This window comes from Gadus morhua, chromosome 9, assembly GCF_902167405.1.
Source record: "Gadus morhua chromosome 9, gadMor3.0, whole genome shotgun sequence".
Taxonomy (NCBI): domain Eukaryota; kingdom Metazoa; phylum Chordata; class Actinopteri; order Gadiformes; family Gadidae; genus Gadus; species Gadus morhua.
Genome location: NC_044056.1, coordinates 24084883 through 24107206, shown reverse-complemented (window position 1 = coordinate 24107206; position 22324 = coordinate 24084883). Strand labels below are relative to the sequence as shown.

Here is a 22324-nt window from a genome sequence, read left to right as displayed (position 1 = left end):
CTAGGCTGGCCCAAACACGTAAGTTATCCTCTTTAGTTAGTCTTTTATTCCACCTAATCATGGCTATAATTCCACCTAATCATGGCTATACTAACACTAGGATTCTGATGAGAGGAGGTAGCGCCAACTCTAGTGTCAACTGTGATTCTTAATTACAGGAGGATTGCCGTCGTCTGTTCGACCAGTCACTGTTTTTCCCAGGACCGAATTTGTCTACTTGTATCTATTTTAATGTAACCTACGAGTGCTATAAACATCTGCCATCCGTATCGTGGGCTAATTGGGAGACTAGGGGGAAGGCCGGCTAGTGGTTGCCCTTTAACCCAAATTGTTTTGTCTTTTGTCTTTCTTGTGTGGCCCATGGGCATTTTTACATCATCTCTTGTGGGAAGAGTATTTGTTTTCAGTGTCTTTGTGTTTGTTTTCAGTGTTTTAGTTTTTTTTTCATTTGCTGTTAACTGCATTGGTTTTATTTGCACTTGTTGCTAACCAGCATGTTCATTGATTATTGTACAATAAATGTTTATTGATTGCATCAGTCCCATTTCTGTGCCTTCATTGGACACACCTGGATATAGTTTGAAAGTCTGGTTTATTCATTCTCTAAACTATAGATTCAAGTACCCCTGGGGGTCACATAATTATGACTGACCATGGGGATATTTGTATTATCAAGGCTTCCGCAGCTTCCATAGATAGCTTTGTAAATGAACACCCGATATTCCGTTGGCAGTGTGTAGTTGCAGAATAAGGGAGTGTGTGTGTGTGTGTGTGTGGGGGGGGGGGGGGGGGGGACGACGACGACCTGATTGGCTGAAGCTGGACTTCGGAACTGATTTATAGGAACAGTTCAACCTCGAACTGTATCCAACTCAACGGTGCGCCCATACTTGTGTTTCATTAGTCGTTCATGGAGAATGGCCGTGCAGGGACCTATGCTGTGGCTCTCGGTTCACCCGTGTCGAGGGCTCGTGGACGAGAAGATCAAGGTCCTGGTCCAGCACGCGGCTCCGGTTCAACGGCTCACGGTGCACACGCTCTTCCGCTCGGAGGACGGGGATGACTGGGAGGCGTTCGGTCACTATGTCAGCGACTCCGCCGGGGCGGTGGACGGTAGGATGAACAAATGAATAGATGCATTAATTACCATAGAAAGCGATACAGAAGGCCCGTTTTAGTAACACAACATCACTAACGTTGAAGGGTCAGAGTCTCTGTGTGACGAGATTCCAACCAGTTCATCAGGTTCATCGTGGTTTCCGTAGAACTTTAAGGGCTTTAAATTAAGAAAAAAAAGGGAATGGACGCGACAGGAATGGATTATACCATTCTTTCAGACTGGAGGGTGAGTGATGAGGGTGCCTCACATCTGATTTCTGTGCAGTCTAGAATCACTCGCACGTAAGGACAGTACTGGGCAAAAAAATAATCGCACCCAAGATTTATTTCGTCCTTCGGGAAAGCGTGGAAGCTGAGGTATGGCTGTATACGTCCTGATGTAGAGCAACACGGTACACTACAAGAACAACTGCGAACGGGGGCTGCCATTGTTATTGCTGCTAGACGCGACCGGCAGTTGGATTCATAGACATCTTATAGCATATACGGAGCATTGGCTGCTGGGACGCGAGAAATACGGCCGCCATCTTGGAGTGGTCAACCGGGAGCAGCAACAGCAGCAGAAACAGGATGCCGGTGTAAGTACCATATCGGCTCGGCTTCCAGATCGGCTCGGGGTCCGTCGTCTGCTGATTACGTCACACAATACGTTATCTAGAGCAATAAGGTTTTTTATGGCTTAAATTAAAGAGCCTATAATGATCTTTCATTTTGAACATAGACCATTCCCAACCTATCTGTATGGATAGTTTTCTTCTAAAAACAAAACATCCCTCGGAATCATCTTGGCTGTTAAGATAAGCCGTCCGTGTTGCCAGATTGGGCATATTTTCAGCCCGATTTGGCTACTTTGAATCACGTGAGGCTGGAAAAACGAGACATATGCCCAATCTGGCAACACAAACCGAAACTAGACATAGACCTACTCGCGCTCACACATGTGCTCGCTGTTGCCTCGTGGTTGCTATGACTACAGCCAGAGCTACAGCACAAAACAGCCAATCACAACTGTCCGACGTACAGCCAATCACAATGTACGCCCATTCAAGCGTACAGCCAATGATATTGTGTAACGTAATCAGCAGACGACGGACCCCGAGCCGATCTGGAAGCCGAGCCGATATGGTACTTACACCGGGCTGTTCAGCGTATTCCTGCTCATATCGGCGGACCATCCACAATAGGAATCGGGGGATTACTTTTCACATGTGGCCTTTATCATAGCTACACGTATGACAAAAAAACGCATGAAAATCAGTGGTTTTCAGTGAGGTATGATTAATTAAATGCGCTGACAGTTCATTGCTCCAGCCAAACGGATTACACTGAGTGGAGCGGATGACCACTCCAAGATGGCGGACTGGACTGGTTACAGTAATAATCTCTGTCCACGCGGGGCGCTCGCAGGCGAGTCCAGAATGAATGGAGGCCTATGGGGTTTTACCCTCAGAATCCACTTTTCTCACGATGTAATTTTTTGTCAAGTAATTTGAAAGTTGCATTCAAAAGGTGGGGCTAGGATAATAAACTCAGCTGAATATCGCATTTTTTTAAGGTCACGTATCTGTTCTAAAAAGGCGTTAAAAAATGCGATGACGTCACACATTGTCATACTGTCAGAGGTACTGCTTTACGGCAGTTTCTGAATCACTTCGGCACTTGCGCATCATTCCCTTTTCTCACGATAACACCAGCTGTTGGAGGTAAGGCTTTTTTTTTGCTTAATGCACGAGTTACAGAGAGTTTTAGTGAGCTGATGTAAAAAAAAGAAATGCGCGATTGTTTTACATATGTATGTTACTTACAGAGAGTGTTTTTTTTTAATCCTCACTAGTGCCGATGATAAAGCTTTTTTTTTTGTAACGACATTGCTATTGATTTCTATCTAGTGCTAGGTGCTATCAGCTGGCTGGCTGTCGGCTGATTATCTATCTTTCTCCTGAAATAGAAACCTGGATTTGAATCATAATTGTAAGACTGCATAAACTTAGTTTACATCAGTAAACAATCTCCTAGAGAGCACAGTGTTCTGTTGTACTCCTCCTCATGCCTCTTCCTTTCTTGATCTCTAGTTGGACCTTGATGCTGTGACAACGGACAAGTCTTCTTCCTCTGTCTTTTTTTCCTGCCTCTGTTCAGTATGTTCAGTGTAGTTAAATCATTTCTCATTATTTTGTTTATTTACTGTTACTGTTCTTCTTATTGTGTTCTTGTTAGTGTGATGTTTGAATAAACTTGCCTGTTGCTATGTTGGTATAATGTTTGTATAATTACCGTTTCAATGTGACCTAGACCATATTTCTCATTTAACAAACATGTGTAAACTAGCCTATGTGTTGCAGGGCAGAGAAATTTATTTTCGAAAAATAGACAATGACAGATGAAATGATATTGAGTGGGACATTGACTGTATTATTTAAGGTTGTCATATCGTACCGTAAGACATTGAACATTGAACACAAGAAATTGAAGAAATTCCATTTATACCCATGTACTTTCACCATACATAACTATAAAAAATAAAAGTGCCTGCAGGAAAATATAAATACAGTACGCAAAATTAACTTTGACGGAAAGTCCTCCGATTGTGCTTCAGCTTCAGATGCCATCAAGAGGGGTCTCCGGTAAAAAATCAGTCGCAAGTCCGTCCCTGACCAATCAGCATTCATTAGCAGAATGCTAGCGTGTACGGCCAACAACGGCCCAAACTGTAAGAAATCGAAAGGACATAAGTACTCATTCATTTGACTTTAGAACTATAATCTATATTGAACTTGCGGAATCTACAATAAAATTTGCGATATTTCAACGACAAGCAGGTGAAAGAGATATATTTAGCCGTCTAGCCCCATAGACTCCCATTCAATCTGGACTCGCCCGCGATCACCCCCAGTGGATGTCTAATGGAACTACAACCAAGATCGGTACAATGGGGCGTATAGGAAGTGCCCAGGCTCTTCGTAGACTGGCTCTGATGGAGTAGGGTCTGTCTGCGTCCTGCAAGACGGAGGCGTAACTTGTAGTTTGAAGGCGTAACTTGTACTTTTCTAAATCGCAGTCCACGCGAGAACTTCTCTTTTCGCGGTAAAAAAAAAGCCTTGTAAAATCACGGTTAACACGAGATCTTCCTTGAAGTCGGATCTTCAGATATTCATGTCGGTAAGTAAAAAAAAGTGGATTAACAAGAATGATTTTTTTTGTTTTTACAAGCTTAAAGAACTCTATAACTAGGGCAGACTACTTGTGGTTGTGATACTGTTTAACATTCTTTACAAAAGGTTTGAACGCTTAGGCCTACTGTTTTAGCGTTGGAAGAAACTTCAGCTTTTGCCACCTCGGTGAAGTTAGTTCGATGCACACGTTTGAGATGCACACTGAACAGTCACAAAATACTCTCTACTGTACAGGCTAGTAGATGTTGCTTGCTTCTTTCTGCCCCGAGTTTGCACAGTGCAACAGTGATGACGTACATGAGAAATCCATGTATTGAAGACCGGCAAATATATATAAAATGAGGGCTTGTAATGTGAACGCTATAATATGAAGCCTAACTATCCTCATGTAAGTGACATTGTTCTTGTCTTGTTTCTGTCAGTAATATTTATTTTAATTCATTGTTTTCTATCTCATGCAGGACCTTGAAAACATGCGATCAATAATAATATGTATTCAATAAAATTATTTGAATTATTAATCTGCTGTCTTTAATTCTTTGAATTATTAATCTGCAGTCTTTTTGTTAAAGGTATAAAGGGATTAAGTAGGCTAAACATAAGCAGGTTCCCCACGTTAAACTGCTATATGCATTACATGTCATTGTAAAATTGTAATAGGCTTCTTTTCGTAAATGCATATGACTCAGGGATGTCAGTTTCAAGTAAGGCTATGATTAAGCTAATCAAGAGCATATCAAGATTAAGCTATTCAAGAGCATATTTTTAAATGAGCGGGTCGGGTGCATTATTTTTATATAAGGCCTAATATTTGAGGTCCGAGTTGCGGTCATTTATGTACCCACGCACCACTGCTACATACAGATCCACTTCCGCGATTTAGAAAAGTACTAGACACGCCTCCGACTTCAAGTTACGCCTCCGGATACAAGTAACGCCTCCTACTACAAGTTACGCCTCCTCCGACTTCAAGTTACGCCTCCTACTACAAGTTACACCTCCGCCTTGCAGGACGCAGACAGATACTATTGCTCTGATGGGACTCTCTAAATCGACACCACTTCGCCCTGGGCGGGACTTTACGTCCTACGTCACTCGCTATGGGTGTGCATGTGTGCGCGTAGCCGTTTGTCTCAGGGATCTGTGCACGAACTCCCTTGCACTACAGGATTACGAGCGTGTCGTACGCGATGGAGGGTGGGTGACATTCCTACAGTCTGTGATGAGAGGCTATATTTCTACAAATGACTTACTATTACTAGCGATTAACATGACGAAACAACACAAACTAAGCTAACATTAGACTATAGCCATACCAGATAACGCCATACCAGCTAACCCTAACTATTTCTATTAAACTCTGAACCATTTTGCAACAGGCAACTGTGTGTGGGTGTGTCTTATTGCTTCCCAAGTCTGCGTCTGCATCTTTCCCACTCCTGGCTAGTAGTAGTATAGTTTTAGCTTTTGTACTGTATATCAGAAATGATCACCCTGTACCACACTGCTGACTTGTTGATGTTTTGTGAGCACTCACGCATTTCTCTAGGTATCTTAAGTTTCCTACTGGAGTCATCAAAACTTTGGACTTTGTGTTAGTGTAAGAAATATTGTGTTGCAACACTTTGTGTCTTACCCTTACCGTTACCCTAACCTTAACCCCAGTAACATTTCGTCATCATAAACTACAAGTTACGCAAAATGGCATACAAACATCCAGTCCAATATGAAAGAAAAAAGCTAGCTTCATTAAGGAATCAAACCCCTTATTCCCGTGTTAATGAGTTGTTCTCCGACCACTAACCCATCAGGTCTTAGTACATGTGATTCAAGAGTTAACCACTTGACAATCTTTAAACTTCGATTGCCCTAGAAATTGTAAAGACAGTGTGTGAAAAGCGAGGGTCGCATTTCCCCAGATGCTACCATTTAGCCGTTTACCTTTTGCATGCACACATAGCACCACACTACAAACAACCACACACCACAGTTTAATACACCATTTATTAACAAACATGCTAGATAATTCACACATACATGTGTTTGTCAACTACCCTTCTTCCTGTCCGTCCGGTAAACTGGTCCATGGGGAACGCGTGCCGCATGGGAACCAGGGCTTTATTTTCTGTTCCGGGACAGTTCATTTGGTTTGCTAATGGCGGGGGTGGTGAGGTAGCGTTTGTACTTTGAGTGTCGTTATGGTTGGTGTGATTTATTTATCAAAGACTGTGTTGTCGACTTCCGGTTTTGCAATGTGAGGGGTCGGTCACGCTTTGGGACGGCTCCGTGTATTTCATGATTTTCGTGCACCAAAGTGAAGTTTACCCTATGTAACTGTATTAATTATTTAAGAAAAGTTGGCCTATATCTCAGATCGATTCAATTGGCTTTTCAATGTCGAGACAACAACGACAGGTGAAAGATTCTGCTCCAACCCAAGCAACACCGACGGCTAAGATGCCGGAGTCGCTAACCGTTGCTAGCCTGGTGCAGGAACTTGACAAACACAAAGAAAGTTTGGCGGCTGAACTCAAAACGTTCCTCACGACATCTTTGGATACCTCCCTTACACCTATATGGACGTCTCTCGAAACTATCAACGCGTCATTGGACTCTCACAACCAAATGATAACGACCATTGAAAATACACTCTCCACCCAAAGTGACGAGATAGCCGAGCTTACAACGAGGCTTGATCACCTGGAGAAGGCCAATGCTGCATTAACATCCAAAGCGGAGGACCTTGAGAATCGTTCCAGACGACAGAATATAAGGATCGTTGGCCTACCGGAGGGTCTGGAGGGAGGTTCACCGTCGGAGTTCATTTCCAAGCTTCTCCGGTCAGTTGTTGGAAATTATGTTTTCCCCACACCTCCTGAGCTGGATAGAGCGCACCGTGCACCTGCTCCGAAGCCTGCCTTGGGACAACGTCCACGAGCCATCATCGCTAGATTCCATCGCTATCAGGACAAGGAGCGTGTGCTTCGGTGGGCGAGATCGCAGAAGGAAGGTATAAAGTTCGATGGCAACAGAATCCTGTTCTTCCCCGACATGAGTGCGGGCCTGGCCAAGCAGCGAGCGATGTTCAAGAACATTAAGGCTTGACTTTATGCCGCAGGAATCACATTCTCCCTGCGCCACCCTGCTCGTTTGTGCATCACTGCCAAGCACTAAATAGCTTGAGTGATCAGATATTACATGCTGACTGTGAATAACTGATAGAACGCCTGGATCGCATTTAGCGTTAATATGACTGCGATACTTGAAGGCGAGTTTTGTGTTAAATGGGGTGAAGAGGGTAAACGTAGAGATTAAAAAAAAAAAAAAGTTTTATTATAGGTGCACTTGCAGTGTATGTGTTCAGTGTTGGGAGCAAATCCCTTCTTGTGTTGGATAAAGTTTGTAGATACTGCATTACTAGGAGTGGAACTGTAGAGTAGACCTGCGGCACGCTTCCACGGAAGGACGAGCATAGGCTTTGAAGAACTTCGGCAGACTGTTCTAATGCTGCTGGGTTTATTTCTTTATTTGTTTTCGTCATTTTTTCTTTTATGGGGGGGGATTTGGGAGGGAGAGTACTGGTCACCTTTGAATACAAATGTTGGTATCTGTTGTGTGTGCAGCGGGTTTAATATGCTGTCTTTATTTATTTATCATATCTTTTCAGTTATGTACATTAGTATACCTACATGATTGGAATAGATGGTCAAGGTGGGAAGGATAAGCTACAGGTCAAATTAATTTCATGGAATGTGAGAGGTTTAAATGGTCCTGTTAAGAGGGCAAAGGTTTTTCAACATCTCAAACTACATAGGGCTGACATTGTCTTCCTTCAGGAGACCCATCTCAAGATAAGTGATCATACAAGGCTTAGGCGCCTGTGGGTAGGACAAGTATTTCATTCATCATTTGACTCGAAAGCCAGAGGGGCTGCCATTTTAATTTCTAAAAAAATTCAGTTTATATCAGAGGGTATAGTGCCTGATCGCAATGGGCGCTTCATCATTGTTACGGGCAGACTATTCCATTTACCCGTTACACTAGTCTGCGTGTATGCTCCTAACTTTGATGACTCTGAATTCATGGCTACGCTTTTATCCGCTATTCCGAATATGGATACACATCGTTTAATTTTTGGAGGGGACCTAAACTGTGTAATGGACACTCAGCTGGATCGCTCAAGCCCCAGAGTGACCAAACTGTCGAAAATGGCATTAACGCTACAGTCGTTCATGGAGGATTATGGAAGTGGTGACCCCTGGAGACTCCTACATGATGACACCAGAGCCTACTCATTCTACTCGCATGTACATCATTCCTACTCAAGGATAGATTATTTTTGTATCGATAAAGAATTATTACCATCTATTCATTCCATTGAATATTCGGCAATAGTCATATCAGACCACTCCCCTGTGTTAATAGATTTCAGATTTGATTCTCCATCAGTGGGGACCCCGCAATGGAGGCTCAATACGTCGCTACTGTCCAATGATGTGTTCTGTTCTACTATAACGCAGGCTATTGAAGACTTTTTGTGTTTTAATAACTCAGAAGAAGTTAACTCCTCATTGCTTTGGGAAACCCTAAAGGCCACCATCAGAGGACAAATCATCTCATACTCTTCTTACTCTAATAAGCAACGCAGAAAGACACAAACAGACATAACCGGTAAAATATCTGAGGTTGATAGGCAATATGCAATAAAGCCTACTCCAGAGCTGCATCAGCAAAGGGTTAATCTCCAAACAGAGTTTGATCTCACCTCTACAGGGAATGCAGAAAGAATTATAATGAGATCTGAAGGGATGTTGTATGAATATGGCGACAAAGCAAGCCGACTGCTGGCCCTCCAGCTCAAACACCAAGCGACATCACGACACATAACTCAAATTATTGGTCAGCTGGGTGGTCTTAAAACGTGTCCCGTGCAGATCAATGCGGCCTTTAAAGCATACTATTCTAAACTTTATACTTCTGAACCCCCTCCTATAGACTCAAACATGGACGAATATTTGGATAACATAGACATACCAACTGTTGATATTGTAACGCAGTTGTCACTAGATCGACCAATAACCTTAAGGGAAATATGTGAAAGCATTAAGGAAATGAACAATGAGAAAACACCGGGGCCTGATGGGCTGCCGCCCGAATTTTATAAAAAATTCTCCACTCTCTTAGCCCCTCTATTACTAGATATGTATAATCATTCCCTGTCTACAGGAACACTGCCAAAAACCTTGACTGAGGCTTCTATTTCAGTTATCCTTAAAAAGGACAAGAATCCTGCAGAGTGCAGTTCCTATCGGCCTATATCAAGATTGGAAACATCTCTCCCCTCAATAATCTCTGAGGATCAAACTGGCTTCATCAGAGGACGTCAGCTGTCATCAAACATAAGACGTCTATTAAACATTGTCTCTGCCCCGTCCAGTGAGGGGAAGCCCGAAATGGTGCTCTCATTGGATGCGGAGAAGGCCTTTGACAGGGTGGAATGGGGGTACTTGTTTAAGGTGCTGGAAAAATTTGGGTTTGGGAGGACGTTCATAACATGGATACGCCTGCTTTATTCATCGCCCCTTGCCCGTGTTAACACAAATAGGCAGTACTCAACGTACTTTCCCCTGTCCCGCGGAACCCGCCAAGGGTGTCCACTGTCACCTCTGCTGTTCGCCCTTGCTATCGAACCGTTAGCCATTCTGCTGAGAACGACAGCATATCTGCGGGGTATCAGACGGGGGAATATTGAACATCGTGTTTCCCTGTATGCGGACGATTTACTAATATATATAACAGATCCCGCCACTTAAAAGAAATAATAGAGATGCTAGAGGAATTCGGTAAATTTTCAGGCTACAAAGTCAATCTCCAAAAAATGGTGTGTTTCCCACTAAACTCTAAAGCCACAACACTGACACAGGGACAAATACCTGTGTCACAAATACCCTTCACTATTGCAACGGAAAATTTTCAATATCTAGGGATTAACATTACTAATTCATTCCAAGGGTTGCATAAGAATAACATTGGCAAACTATTGACTAAGATAAAAGCCGACCTACAGAGATGGTCCACGTTGCCGTTGTCATTAGCGGGTAGAGTACAAACTATAAAAATGAATGTCTTACCCAGGTTTTTGTTCCTTTTCCAGTGTCTGCCTCTCTTCCTGACAAAGTCTTTTTTCAGGGAGCTTGACCAAATCATCCTCCCATTCTTGTGGGCAGGCAAGGCTGCCAGGATTAATAGAAGTGCTCTGCAAGCAGCAAGACAAGAGGGTGGCCTGGGCCTGCCTAATTTCATGTTTTACTACTGGGCAGCAAATATACAAAAAATACTCAGCTGGTGGTATGAGAGTGAGTTAGGCTGGTGCAGAATGGAATCCCTCTCCTGCCGCACCTCCTCACTTGTGGCTCTGACGTGCTCCCCTTTGCCATTCTCAGCCACAAATTTTACTTCAAACCCTGTAATCCTGTCAACCTTGAAAATATGGACACAGTTCCGCAAACACTTCAAACTAAATAATTTCGTCCTCCTTGGTCCACTTTGCTATAATCATACTTTCTTACCTTCCAAACTTGATTCTGCATTTACACTTTGGAAGAGGAAAGGTATCGCATCATTCCGAGATCTGTTTGTAGATGGAACATTTGTTGACTTTAAGAGTCTGTCAGATAAGCATGGATTGACCCAAAGCAACTTCTTCCGCTATCTTCAGCTACGCAGTTTTGTTAAAGACCATTGCAGCACGTTCCCATTTCTGCCTGCGGACTTACTGAAAGCCTGAAGGGGAGGTTATCCAAGTTGTACATGTGTATCCTTCAATCAAACCCCTCTCCGCTCATCAAAATTAGACAGGAATTGGAAAATGAGCTAGGGATCCAATTTGAAGACTCCTGGTGGGTCAGGGCAAAGTTACAAGTGAACTATTCCTCATCCTGCGCCCGTCTTAACTTAATACAGTACAAAGTACTAAACAGAATACATTTCAGTAAGGCCAAATTAGCAAAGTTTTTCCCTGGCACCAGCGATGCCTGTAATAGATGTGCCTTTGTCCCGTCCTAGCCCATACATTCTGGCTGTGTTCTAAGCTAACGGGATTCTGGAAGAACTTTTTCAAGATTATATCTAAGGTTCTAGATATAGATATCACTCCCTGTCCACTCATTGCTATCTTCGGTGTCCCTCTTAACTACTCTGAGTTTAGCAAACGGAAGCTAAATGTTTTAGCATTTGCCTCTCTGATTGCCCGCAGATGTATCCTTCTACACTGGAAGTCACCAAAACCCCCGTCAGATAAGTCCTGGGAGACTGATTTAATGTCATTCCTTAAGCTAGAAAAGATCAAATTTTCGCTTAGAGGGTCGAGTGGGAAATTCTACACTACATGGCAGCCTCTCCTCTCATATTTTGATAATGTGGCCATGACCCCTACCTCTTAGATAGACTACTGTATATGTATATATATATTTGTATATTCATTATTATTATTATTTTTTCTGCTGTACTGTTGCAACAGTGTCAATGCACAGGTGCAATTTATTGGATACATTGATGGAGAAAGGTGAACCAGCTTGGGGTGGGATATAGGGTGGGTTTTCTGTTTTGTTTTCATTTATTATTAGTACTATTGTTAATACTGTCTTGTTTTTCATTTTATTTTTTCCTTAATGTGTGTTTGTTTAAAAAAAAAAAAAAAACATTGATGGTCACACATGTAACTTACAAGATTTATATTGTTTGATGTGATGTGCTCCAATAAACAAAGTTATAAAAAAAAAAAAAGACTGTTGTGGGTGTGTGTGTGTATATATTGGTATGCATCGTTTGATGAACATATAGTGTTGGGGTTATTGTTTTGTGGTGTTTGATTGATCATGTGATATTGATGTGTCACCTATCCCAGTGGTTTCTCCCAATCGGCCCTGATTGGTAGGCCTATTTAATGCGGAGACATGGGAGGGGAAAAAGGTTTCGGGCATTTGATATGCAACAGCTTGCCGAGAGGCTGTATTCTTTAGTGTGATCTTTTTGTACTTGTCGGGCATTTGATATGCAACAGCTTGCCGAGAGGCTGTATTCTTTTGTGTCATCTTTTTGTACTTTTTGGGTACTGTAAATAAACCGGCACCATTTTTGCAACCTTCAACTCTCTGAGCCGACTCCTGCTTTTTGACCAACTGACTCCTTGGTTGCGTCCCGTCCCGCATGTGAGTTGGGGGTTCAATACCTCTTTCTCACACAGTGATGTGTGTACATTGTGCGAGTATCCGTCACTCGCGATGTGTGTGCAGTCCAAAATGAAAGAAAAAACCTTGCATCACTTGGGAATCGAACCCCCAATCATCAGTCTTCAAACGTTGGTCGTTGGTATCTGTAAACAAAGAGATCGCATTTTGTTTAACTGCTAACTAACAAACGGGTTTATGCATTCACTGAACAAAGATTATGGAAATAAAAGACCACTTTTCCATCAGAAAAATCATCAGAACCGTTATTACCAACCCATAGACACTAAAAGCCAAAACCTTTCTCACATGCACACCCATCGCGAGTGACGACTACGTGCAAACATGCACACCCATAGCGAGTGACATAGGACGTAAAGTCCCGCCAAGGGCGAAGTGGCGTCGATTTAGAGAGTCCCATCCATAGATATATAATTATATTAACTAGATGCCTCGTCCGCGGGGCTGGCCAATGGCGTCGAACGTCACCACTGGCGGCCATCTTACCACAGTAAGCTGCTCACCAATAACATTGTGTTGGTAGTGATTCATGTACTTGTTAAATAACCATAACTTGCTAAATTTCTAACCGATTTTCAAACGGTTTGGTTTGTTATAAACGTCAGAGATGTAGGTATGACAGTACATACTTATGAATAATTGTTAGATTCTAAGAAAAATAGAATAATGTTCTAAAATAGGTACAAGATTTCCCTTTAAAAATATACATCAAGAAAGGCTGCATGTTGAAATCCCCACCCTGTACAGAGATGTATTTATGTAATTATAACCATGTGTTTTCATATGAAAAGAACATTAAACAGAACAGATAGGTGCAATAAATACACACATGCACAAGGTATTCATGTTATTTATGTTAAATCAATATATGGGCTACTAAAACTCAGCAATCTATTGTGTTGGTAACTTCACTCAAATCTATCTACAGTCAAGTATGCATTTAGACAAATACGATAAAATATGAATATAATATGTGCAACCTTTGTAGCTGTTCAAGACACACTGGAGGCATGATGTCACCATAGGTTTGAAACCATAAAAAAGTGAGAAATGCAACCATATATATTAATTATTGTCAACATTTTCAATCAGTATTTAAGATTAGCCACACAAAAAACCATAAAAATGTGTCCAAAATTCCATTCAGTGATTGTGTTAACAAAAATATTCTAAAAAGCCTTGTGTCAACAACAATCTAGCAATACTATTATGTCATACTAGCCCCGCTGTTCCTGTGTAACAGGACCTGTATTGTATATACTTCCAGTAAGTAACTAACGATTATCCTAAAAAATAAAAGTCATAATATTGTAATATCCTACAGGGGAAAGGTGATCCCACGTGTTCTCGTTTCGAGAGTTCGCAGATTAACGCATCCGTAGGCTGCACAAAAGTCTGGCATCTTCACTTGTCAGCATTTTCCTGTAGAATTCATAATGTAAGACCAACAAACCCGATTGGAAATCATGTGCAACTTCAGTTTAATCATGTTCAACTTAAATTATATTGAAAATAGCAATTCTGCCTCTCCCATCAATGTAAAATTACTGGGTAGCTAGTAGCCTACCCGTGATACACAACTAAGCTGCACGATGAAGTCGTTTTTCGAAGAGAAAAGCTGCAATTTAAACATGTTGAAGCATCCAGAATTATAACCACGTTCATAACGTTTGTAAGAAACCAAACCGTTTGTAAATCCGTCAAGATTTCAGCGAGATAAGAGTATTAGCGTTTGTGCAGATCACTTACTTACGTCCACTACAACAGAGTCCACCAGAAAGCTTTACTGTGGTAAGATGGCGGCCTATGGTGACGTTCTAGACGCTGCCGTAGGGCATCATTAATATATATATATGTATGGGCTTTTCCACCTTATTCCGCCACGCCCCTTTTTAAATGTGTTTGTCTTCCGCTTTGTTTTGAAACTTACGGTCGGCTAGCTACAGCTAGATAGCTACATTGAAATACCCGGTGAATTAAGATGGAGAGGCTAACGTGGGTAGAGACAAAAAACCATGTCAAAAGTTCGGATGGAGGGATTGTACTTCGTCATCCGAGGTTAATGAACTCCACCGAGTGGGTGGATGACATGCGGCGGTGGCCTCAGGTGTCATATGGGGATATTTTTAATAATTTTGTGCTGTCGGTGGGCGTCGATGGGTCGGCCATGAAAATTTTCAGGAGAAACCAAGGCTTATCAATATTTACATAGTGGAAAGTGTAGTGTTAATGGATTTATAGGACACAGGATGTGATGTCGCCCCCTGGTGGTTAGGCGGGAGAGGTTGTAAACAAGCAGTGGAATAAAGTCATGCTTCAAGAGCACACGCTGGAAACCTCTCTCCCCACTTATGTCCGAGTTACAACTACCTAACTCTACATGGTGTCAAAAGACTTAGGTAACTCAGTTAGGGTGAACATGAGATTTGGTTCAGCCAAACTAACTGGAGAGAACTCACGTCCGTTTTAGTCACTTTTGAGTTTTATACGTTTTTAGCATAGCTAACGTTTGCGGCAGTTGGGAAACTAAAATGTAGCGCTTCCAGATTCCTCCGCCAGGCAAGTTTGACTTCACAAAGCCGGAAGAGTGGCCCAAGTGGTTTCGGAGGTTTGAGAGATTTCGGATTGCATCGGGTCTGGAGCTTCAGTCGGAGGAGAACCAGGTGAACACTTTAATCTATACTATGGGGGATGACGCGGAAGACATTGTCACTTCACTTCGTATGACGGGGAAAGAAGCAAGCGAGTACATCACTGTGAAGCAGAAGACGGAGGGACATTTCGTGGTGAGGAGAAATGTTATTTTTGAGCGTGCCAAATTCAACCAGAGACAGGAGGAACAAGGGGAGACGGTGGACAGTTTTATCACTTCACTCCACTATTTGGCAGAGCACTGTGGCTATGGGCAGCTGCATGATGAAATGATTCGGGACAGACTGGTTGTAGGCTTGCGTGATAATAATCAGTGTATGTAGTCCCAGGTCTGAAGTTTAGCCTGCTGGGACGTCCAGCTATTCAGGCACTTGGGCTAGTGGCTAGAGTAGACACAGTGGCACTGGATTCAGTCGAGAGAGTCAAGGAGCAGTTCCCCAAACTGTTCAAAGGGCTAGGCAAGATGGAGGGGGAATACAAGATAGAGCTTAAAGCAGACGCCAAACCATCCTCCATATCAACCCCACGTCGAATCCCGCTGCCTCTCATGTCTAAGGTGAAGATGGAACTCTCACGTATGGAAGAGATAGGGGTGATATCAAGGGTTGAACAACCCACAGACTGGTGCGCCGGAATGGTCACTGTGCCGAAGCCAGGCAAGGATCGATGCTAACTCAGGGTTTTGGCAAATTCCCTTTGCCAAGGAGTCCGCCCTCCTCACAACATTCCTCACTCCCTTTGGGAGGTTTTGCTTTAATCGCCTCTGCTTTGGCATATCCTCTGCACCTGAACATTACCAGAAAAGAATGTCCCAGATACTGGAGGGACTTGACGGCGTCCTGTGCCAAATGGACGACGTGCTTGTGTACGGAGACACACAGGCCCAGCACGACACACGACTGCTGGCGGTGTTGGGGAGGCTGCAAACGGCAGGCGTCACACTGAGTGGTGAGAAATGTGAATTCTCAAAAAGCCTACTTAAATTTCTCGGACAGATCATAGATGCAGCCGGCGTGAGAGCAGATCCTAACAAAGTGAGAGCAGTGACAGACATGGAGGAGCCGGACGACGTGAGCGGAGTGAGACGGTTCCTCGGAATGGTGAATCACCTGGGGAAGTACTTACCTCATCTAGCAGAGAAGACACAGCCACTCCGGGACCTGTTGAAGAAGCAGAACATGTTTCAGTGGGGGCATGATCAACAAAGAGCATTCAATAACATCAAAGAGGAGCTGAGCTCACCACCAGGGCTGGTGCTCTACAACACAAAGGTGGAGACGGTCGTCTCAGCTGACGCGTCATCGTTTGGACTAGGAGCTGTGCTACTCCAGAGACAGGAGGAGGGCCACCTCAAGCCAGTCGCATATAGCTCCAGATCACTCACAGACACTGAGAAAAGGTACGCCCAGATTGAGAAAGAGGCTTTAGCAATCACATGGGCGTGCGAGCGTTTCTCAGACTTTCTGGTGGGCATCAGGTTCCATGTGGAAACGGACCACAAGCCTCTGGTTCCGTTACTAGGTTCAAAGAGCCTGGATGAGCTCCCCCTACGCATTCAAAGACTCAGAATGAGGCTGATGGCTTTCTGCTACTCCATCTCCCATGTGGCCGGCAAGAAGTTGGCAACGGCGGATGTGCTGTCAAGGGCGCCGTTTAGGGACAGAGGGCAGCCGGAGCAGGAGAAGGAAGTCAACCTGTATGTCAACATGGTCATGTCAACCCTCCCGGCTACAGAAAAGAGGCTACAAGAAATAAGGGAACACCAAGAACGTGATGAAATACTGAGCCAAGTGAAAGGGTACTGTAGTCAGGGCTGGCCAGACAAATCCACAATAGACAGAGCTTACCTTCCATACACACAGGTCCAGGAGGAGCTATCAGTGGAGAACGGCTTACTACTAGAAGGAAGTAGGCTAGTTATTCCCGAGCCACTACAGACAGACATACTTCAGAAACTGCACGCAGAACACCAAGGCATAGTAAAGTGTTGTGAAAGAGCCAAACAATCTGTCTGGTGCCGGGACTGTGTACACAGCTTCAGAAAGTGGTTGAGGGCTGCGACACATGTGCCAAGGAAAGAGTCAACCCCAGAGAGCCACTGCTTCCTACAAAGTTCCCTGACAGACCATGGGAAAAGGTGGGTGCTGACTTGTTTCAGTGGAATGATAACCAGTACCTATTGGTGATTGATTATTTTTCCCATTTCATTGAAGTAGCTAAACTGACATCAACAACCTCAGTAGCAGTAGTGGAACATTGCAAGTCCATCTTCGCCAGGCATGGCATACCGTCTGAGGTCATGACAGACAATGGACCGGGTCTGAATACTTCACTAGGTTCGCTACACTGTGGGGGTTCACACACACAACGTCCAGCCCAAGAAACGCTCAGAGAAATGGAGAGGCGGAACGCGCTGTGCGTACAGTTAAAGACCTCCTCCAGAAGGAAAAAGACCCTTATTTAGCCCTCATGGCTTACAGAGCCACCCCACTCGCCAATGGATACAGTCCAGCACAGCTGTCTATGGGCCGGCAGCTCAGAACAACAGTTACGGTCACTCTGTCATCTCTGAACCCTGGCTGGACTGACACAACCAAACTCAAAAAGGAGGAGCAGACGAAGCGACAGAGATTGATTTGGAACTTGGGTCCTGCGCCGCAATCGAAATCACCTCGTCACTACTCCAGTGGCGCCAGCAGCGCAGACCATCCTACCGGAGCCGGAGCAACCCACTGGTCAGCCAGTGACTCCAGATCAAACAGAGCGGGGCCCAGTTCAGCCAGGCAGTCCTGAGCGTCCGGCACGCTACCCTGCAAGAGAGAGACAAACCCCAGGGTACCTGAAGGACTTTGTGGTTAAATAGCAGGTACCCCGGGTAAGACTGGGTGGTTCCTACGGGGCAGAATAAACCCCAACACTCAGTAGGAGGTTTGGGCAGTCTACCCCACCTTCTTAGTTCAGTTTTGCCAATAGATGTTCATATGCTTATTGTTCATGAAACATAGTCAGACAGAAAGGTCGGTCGTGTTTCGCATTCCAAGAACGAGGAATATCTATTTTTGAAAGCTACAGTCAACCCCAGTCAGTCCAGCACACCAATACTAAGAGCATTCTATTTCAGAGACATGCTTCTTTTTGTTTCAGACGAGTATAATGAAGGTCGCCTGTTGCTCTGTGAGCGTTATATGCAGTTATGCAAATGATTACTTTATACTACTTAACTACTTGTACATATTTTAACTACTATTTGTACATATTATTGGCTATTGTTTTTACTGTAATTAGTTTTTAGTATTATGTCAAAGCATTAACTCAATCATTAAAGGATTTAGTAAATGCCTCGTCAAGTTTATTTTATTGACCCTCTCTGACAAAGACATCACGTTAGTGTATAAAAATACAGATATAAGTTAAAGTTTGGTATAGATTTGTAAAAATGAACAAAATAAACAATAGAAACATTTTAAAGGTCCCATGACATGAAAATCTCACTTTATGAGGTTTTCTAACATAAATATGAGTTCCCCTAGCCTGCCTATGGTCCCCCAGTGGCTAAAACTTGCGGCTAGAACCCGACAAAGTCGTTTGTGATTCATAATATCGCCTAGAGGCGCACACAGCTTTTGGCCGTGATAATATGTATCATATGATATAGATATCTATGTATTATATGATATTATTTAGATATAGAGCTCCAGGACTGTAATGCAAATGTTGTACACTTCCTTGTTATTTGGATAACCGTTCTGCCTTTGGTGTTGGTGGTGTCTTCTTCAGACAAGGGAAGGCCTCTTCTGGTTAAAGCTGGCAGGACGAGCTTGACTTTACGTTCAAACAGAAGATCTTGGATAACAAATCCTCGGTCAGCCATCACCTCATCACCTGGACGCAGATACTCTAGAAACCTTGAGTTGGCTGTGATGAACTTGTCACTGCATGTCCCACCATATGATGGAGAGATGAACATAATCAAACCACATGGTGCAATAGCTATGAGGAACTTGATTGTATTATGTCCATAGTAATGACTAAAGCCCAGTTCAGACCAAAGATTCACCTTGCAACGGCTTGCAACGGCTTGCAACGAGACGGTTTTAGAACGTCGCAGGGGCGCGGTGAACGGGTCGTTGCAAGGCGTCGCAAGGCGTTGCAAGGAGTCGGCAGAGATTGAACATGTCAAATCGCAAGGTCCAGTTTTAGAACGCGGCGATTTCTTCAGCCAATCACAGCACAGAACAACTTGTACGTCACGGCCTTACTCCGTCCCGGTACCGTACTGTCGTATTTTGTTGATGTATTTGCACTTTTAATCTTGCAGAATTCTACGACGAATAATTGTGTCCAAATACAGATATGAGGACGACAAATGACCTGAAAAGATTTGGTTGGGGTTGTTTGTCTCATTTTTCCTGCATTTACAGTGTGGGCGCAGAATTCGACGGAGCGCTAGATTGATTGTGGCATCGTTGATTGCGACCTGCGTTGCTTGTGGACTCTGTGATGATCGCAGACACGAATAATTTTGTCCAAATACAGATATGAGGACGACAAATGACCTGAAAACACTTGGTTGGGGATTGACTCATTTTCCCCGCATTTACAGTGTGGTCGCAGATTTCGACGGTCTGCTGTCATGAATTGTGACCCATCGGGGATTGCGACCTGCTGCTTGTGGACTCTGTGATGATCGCAGACATGAATAATTGTGTCCAAATACAAATATGAGGACGACAAATGACCTGAAAACATTTGGTTGGAGTTTGACTCATTTTCCCCGCATTTACAGTGTGGTCGCAGATTTCGACCGTCTGCTGTCATGAATTGTGACCCATCGGGAATTGCGACCTGCTGCTTGTGGACTCTGTGATGATCACAGACATGAATAATTGTGTGCACATACAGATATGAGGACGACAAATGACCGGAAAATGCAATGTATCCAACAACGGGTAAACTAAACTAACTGTAAGCTCCAGCTATTTACTCCAATGCAGATGTAGTGGAGAATGACAAGACATAGTAACTCTAGCCTACTCTCAAGTAAAATAAAAATAAAACTAATTGCAAACCTAACTAATCGCAAACCTAACTAATCTAACCTAACCTACGCAAATGATGATGTTGTTGCGGCTCTCAGCATGTGCCAGAGCGTTCACAGTTGCTATGGAAACCACCTAGCGTCGCAGCCCGTTGCAGCCAGTGTGAACTGCCCAGTTTTAGAACGTCGCAGCCCGTCTCGTTGCAAGGCGTTGCAAGGCGTTGCAAGGAGTTGCGAGTTGCAAGCCGTTGCAAGGTGAATCTTTGGTCTGAACTGGGCTTTAGACTCGCCTCCAGATTGTGAGCCTTCTGAAGAGGGGTCTCAGAACAGTAGATTACGCATGTGGTTAATGGATAATGTTCCTTAAAGCTCTGTGGCATCGTTGCCTGGATCGTCTCCCTGGGCAGCCATGGATCATAGCACCTCATCTTCTCCTCCATGAAGTCCAGCCACAGAGAGATTATCCTACGGACCACAGACTGAGGCCCAGTCCACACAAAGCCGATTTCATGGCGAAACCGCAAAGGTCTTGTACGGTTCGGCCTTCCGTCCACACGAAGCCGGCGAATCCGCTGACCGAAACCGCAAACTTCTGAAACCACCCTCGGAGGTGGTTTCAAATCTATCCGGTTTCGTTTTGGTTTCGTGTGGACGCCTGAAACCGACTGAAACCGCAAACCATGACGTCATCGCCCCACCACTCGACCTCCTAGCCAATGGCTCTTAAGCCCGCGGAGTCTCAGAAATCACAACAAAAAAGATGATGGCGGACTACAAGCTTGTAATCGTTCTGCAGCATATCATGTCCCTTGTTGGGTTGCTAAGCCATTATTTATTGAGAATCTAGTTCGCCATCGTAGAAGAGCTGTTTGTTTGTGTTGTTAGTGGTTAGGGGGGCAGCCTTTATGCGCATGCTCGCCTCTTCTTCTTCTGGATTTGTGTACCAGAAGCAGCGCCCCTTATGGGCCTGGAATGTTTACTACAACGTTTCTACAGATCTATCCGGTTTCGCTTGGCTTCGTCTGTACGGAGATACTTCGAAACCGGATAGATCGAACCGTAACGGTTTCGCCCGTTTCGGCTTCGTGTGGACGGGGCCTGAGACACTCTGAACCTCTCTGCGATGCCGTCCTGCAATAGGTTCAGCCGGAGGTCCATCAGGGTCATCAACAGTTGATCCTTGGGATGTAGCTGAGAGATGCTGCATCCTTCTTTCAAGGTCGTCGGATAAAGCCTCAAAGGCATCCACTGACAACCCAGTGTACAGTAGACACAGCCGATCATTCCGGAGAAGTTCGGTATGTACAAGATGTTGTTCAGGACACTGTTGCCTGGTCATGAAGGAGAGGACAATGGAGTGAGTCACTGACAGCAGCATAGATGTGATCTTCCATGAATGTATACTTCCCGTGTGTAGAAGCATTACAGTGTGTCATCCCATCAGTCTCCTGGATTGCAGAGCTGGTTGAGGGTTCTGTAGAAATAACAGCATCAGACATCAGTAAGTTATCAACGATAAGGTTAATCATTTTGCTGCCTTTCAACATAACCAGTCCTGGACATCAAATTAGAAAGCCTCGAACTGATCTTATCTTGTAAAGCTGTTCCTTTATTGAGGTCAAGCCAAGGCATAGTTACGGGTAAATGCCGATCATACTCATTAGACGCTAGCTGGCTAACGACTAGCGAAATTGATAGCTGTTGGTGCTAAAATGTTATCTTATATTGGAGCCTCACAAGCATCCGACAAGCCTTTTTCGCCGGAGGAATAACATATCCCAACCATTTCTCGGGGTATGGGTGTTGGTCTGATGGTCTGCTGTCCACAAAATGAAAATAACAGAGTAGGGTTTTATTGGAGGGTTCTTCAAATTGAGCGCCTTTAGCCACAAACGCCGGTCCTAATCGCTGGATGGCGGAGGATGAAGATTGAAGGTTGCCCCACAACATTCTGCCCTGGTTTTCCCGTGTACAACAAAGTTTTGTTGCAAGGACACCTGTCTTTTATTCCAGTTGTTATTGCAGCCCCGCACGGAACAAATAATGCTGGTCATCTTGACTAAAATTGCTAATGTATTGTGCCAATGATAACG

General features: G+C 43.9%; 1 protein-coding gene across 1 annotated transcript in view; it reads left to right on the top strand.

Annotated features, from left to right (window-relative positions):
- Positions 1 to 837: 837 nt before the first annotated feature.
- Positions 838 to 22324, top strand: part of acot19 (acyl-CoA thioesterase 19) — a 38421-nt gene continuing 16934 nt past the window's right edge. Inside the window, exon 1 of the mRNA XM_030365126.1 lies at positions 838 to 1113. Coding sequence (XP_030220986.1) covers positions 918 to 1113 — 196 coding nt within the window. The 5' untranslated portion in view covers positions 838 to 917. The remainder of the gene's footprint in view (positions 1114 to 22324) is intronic.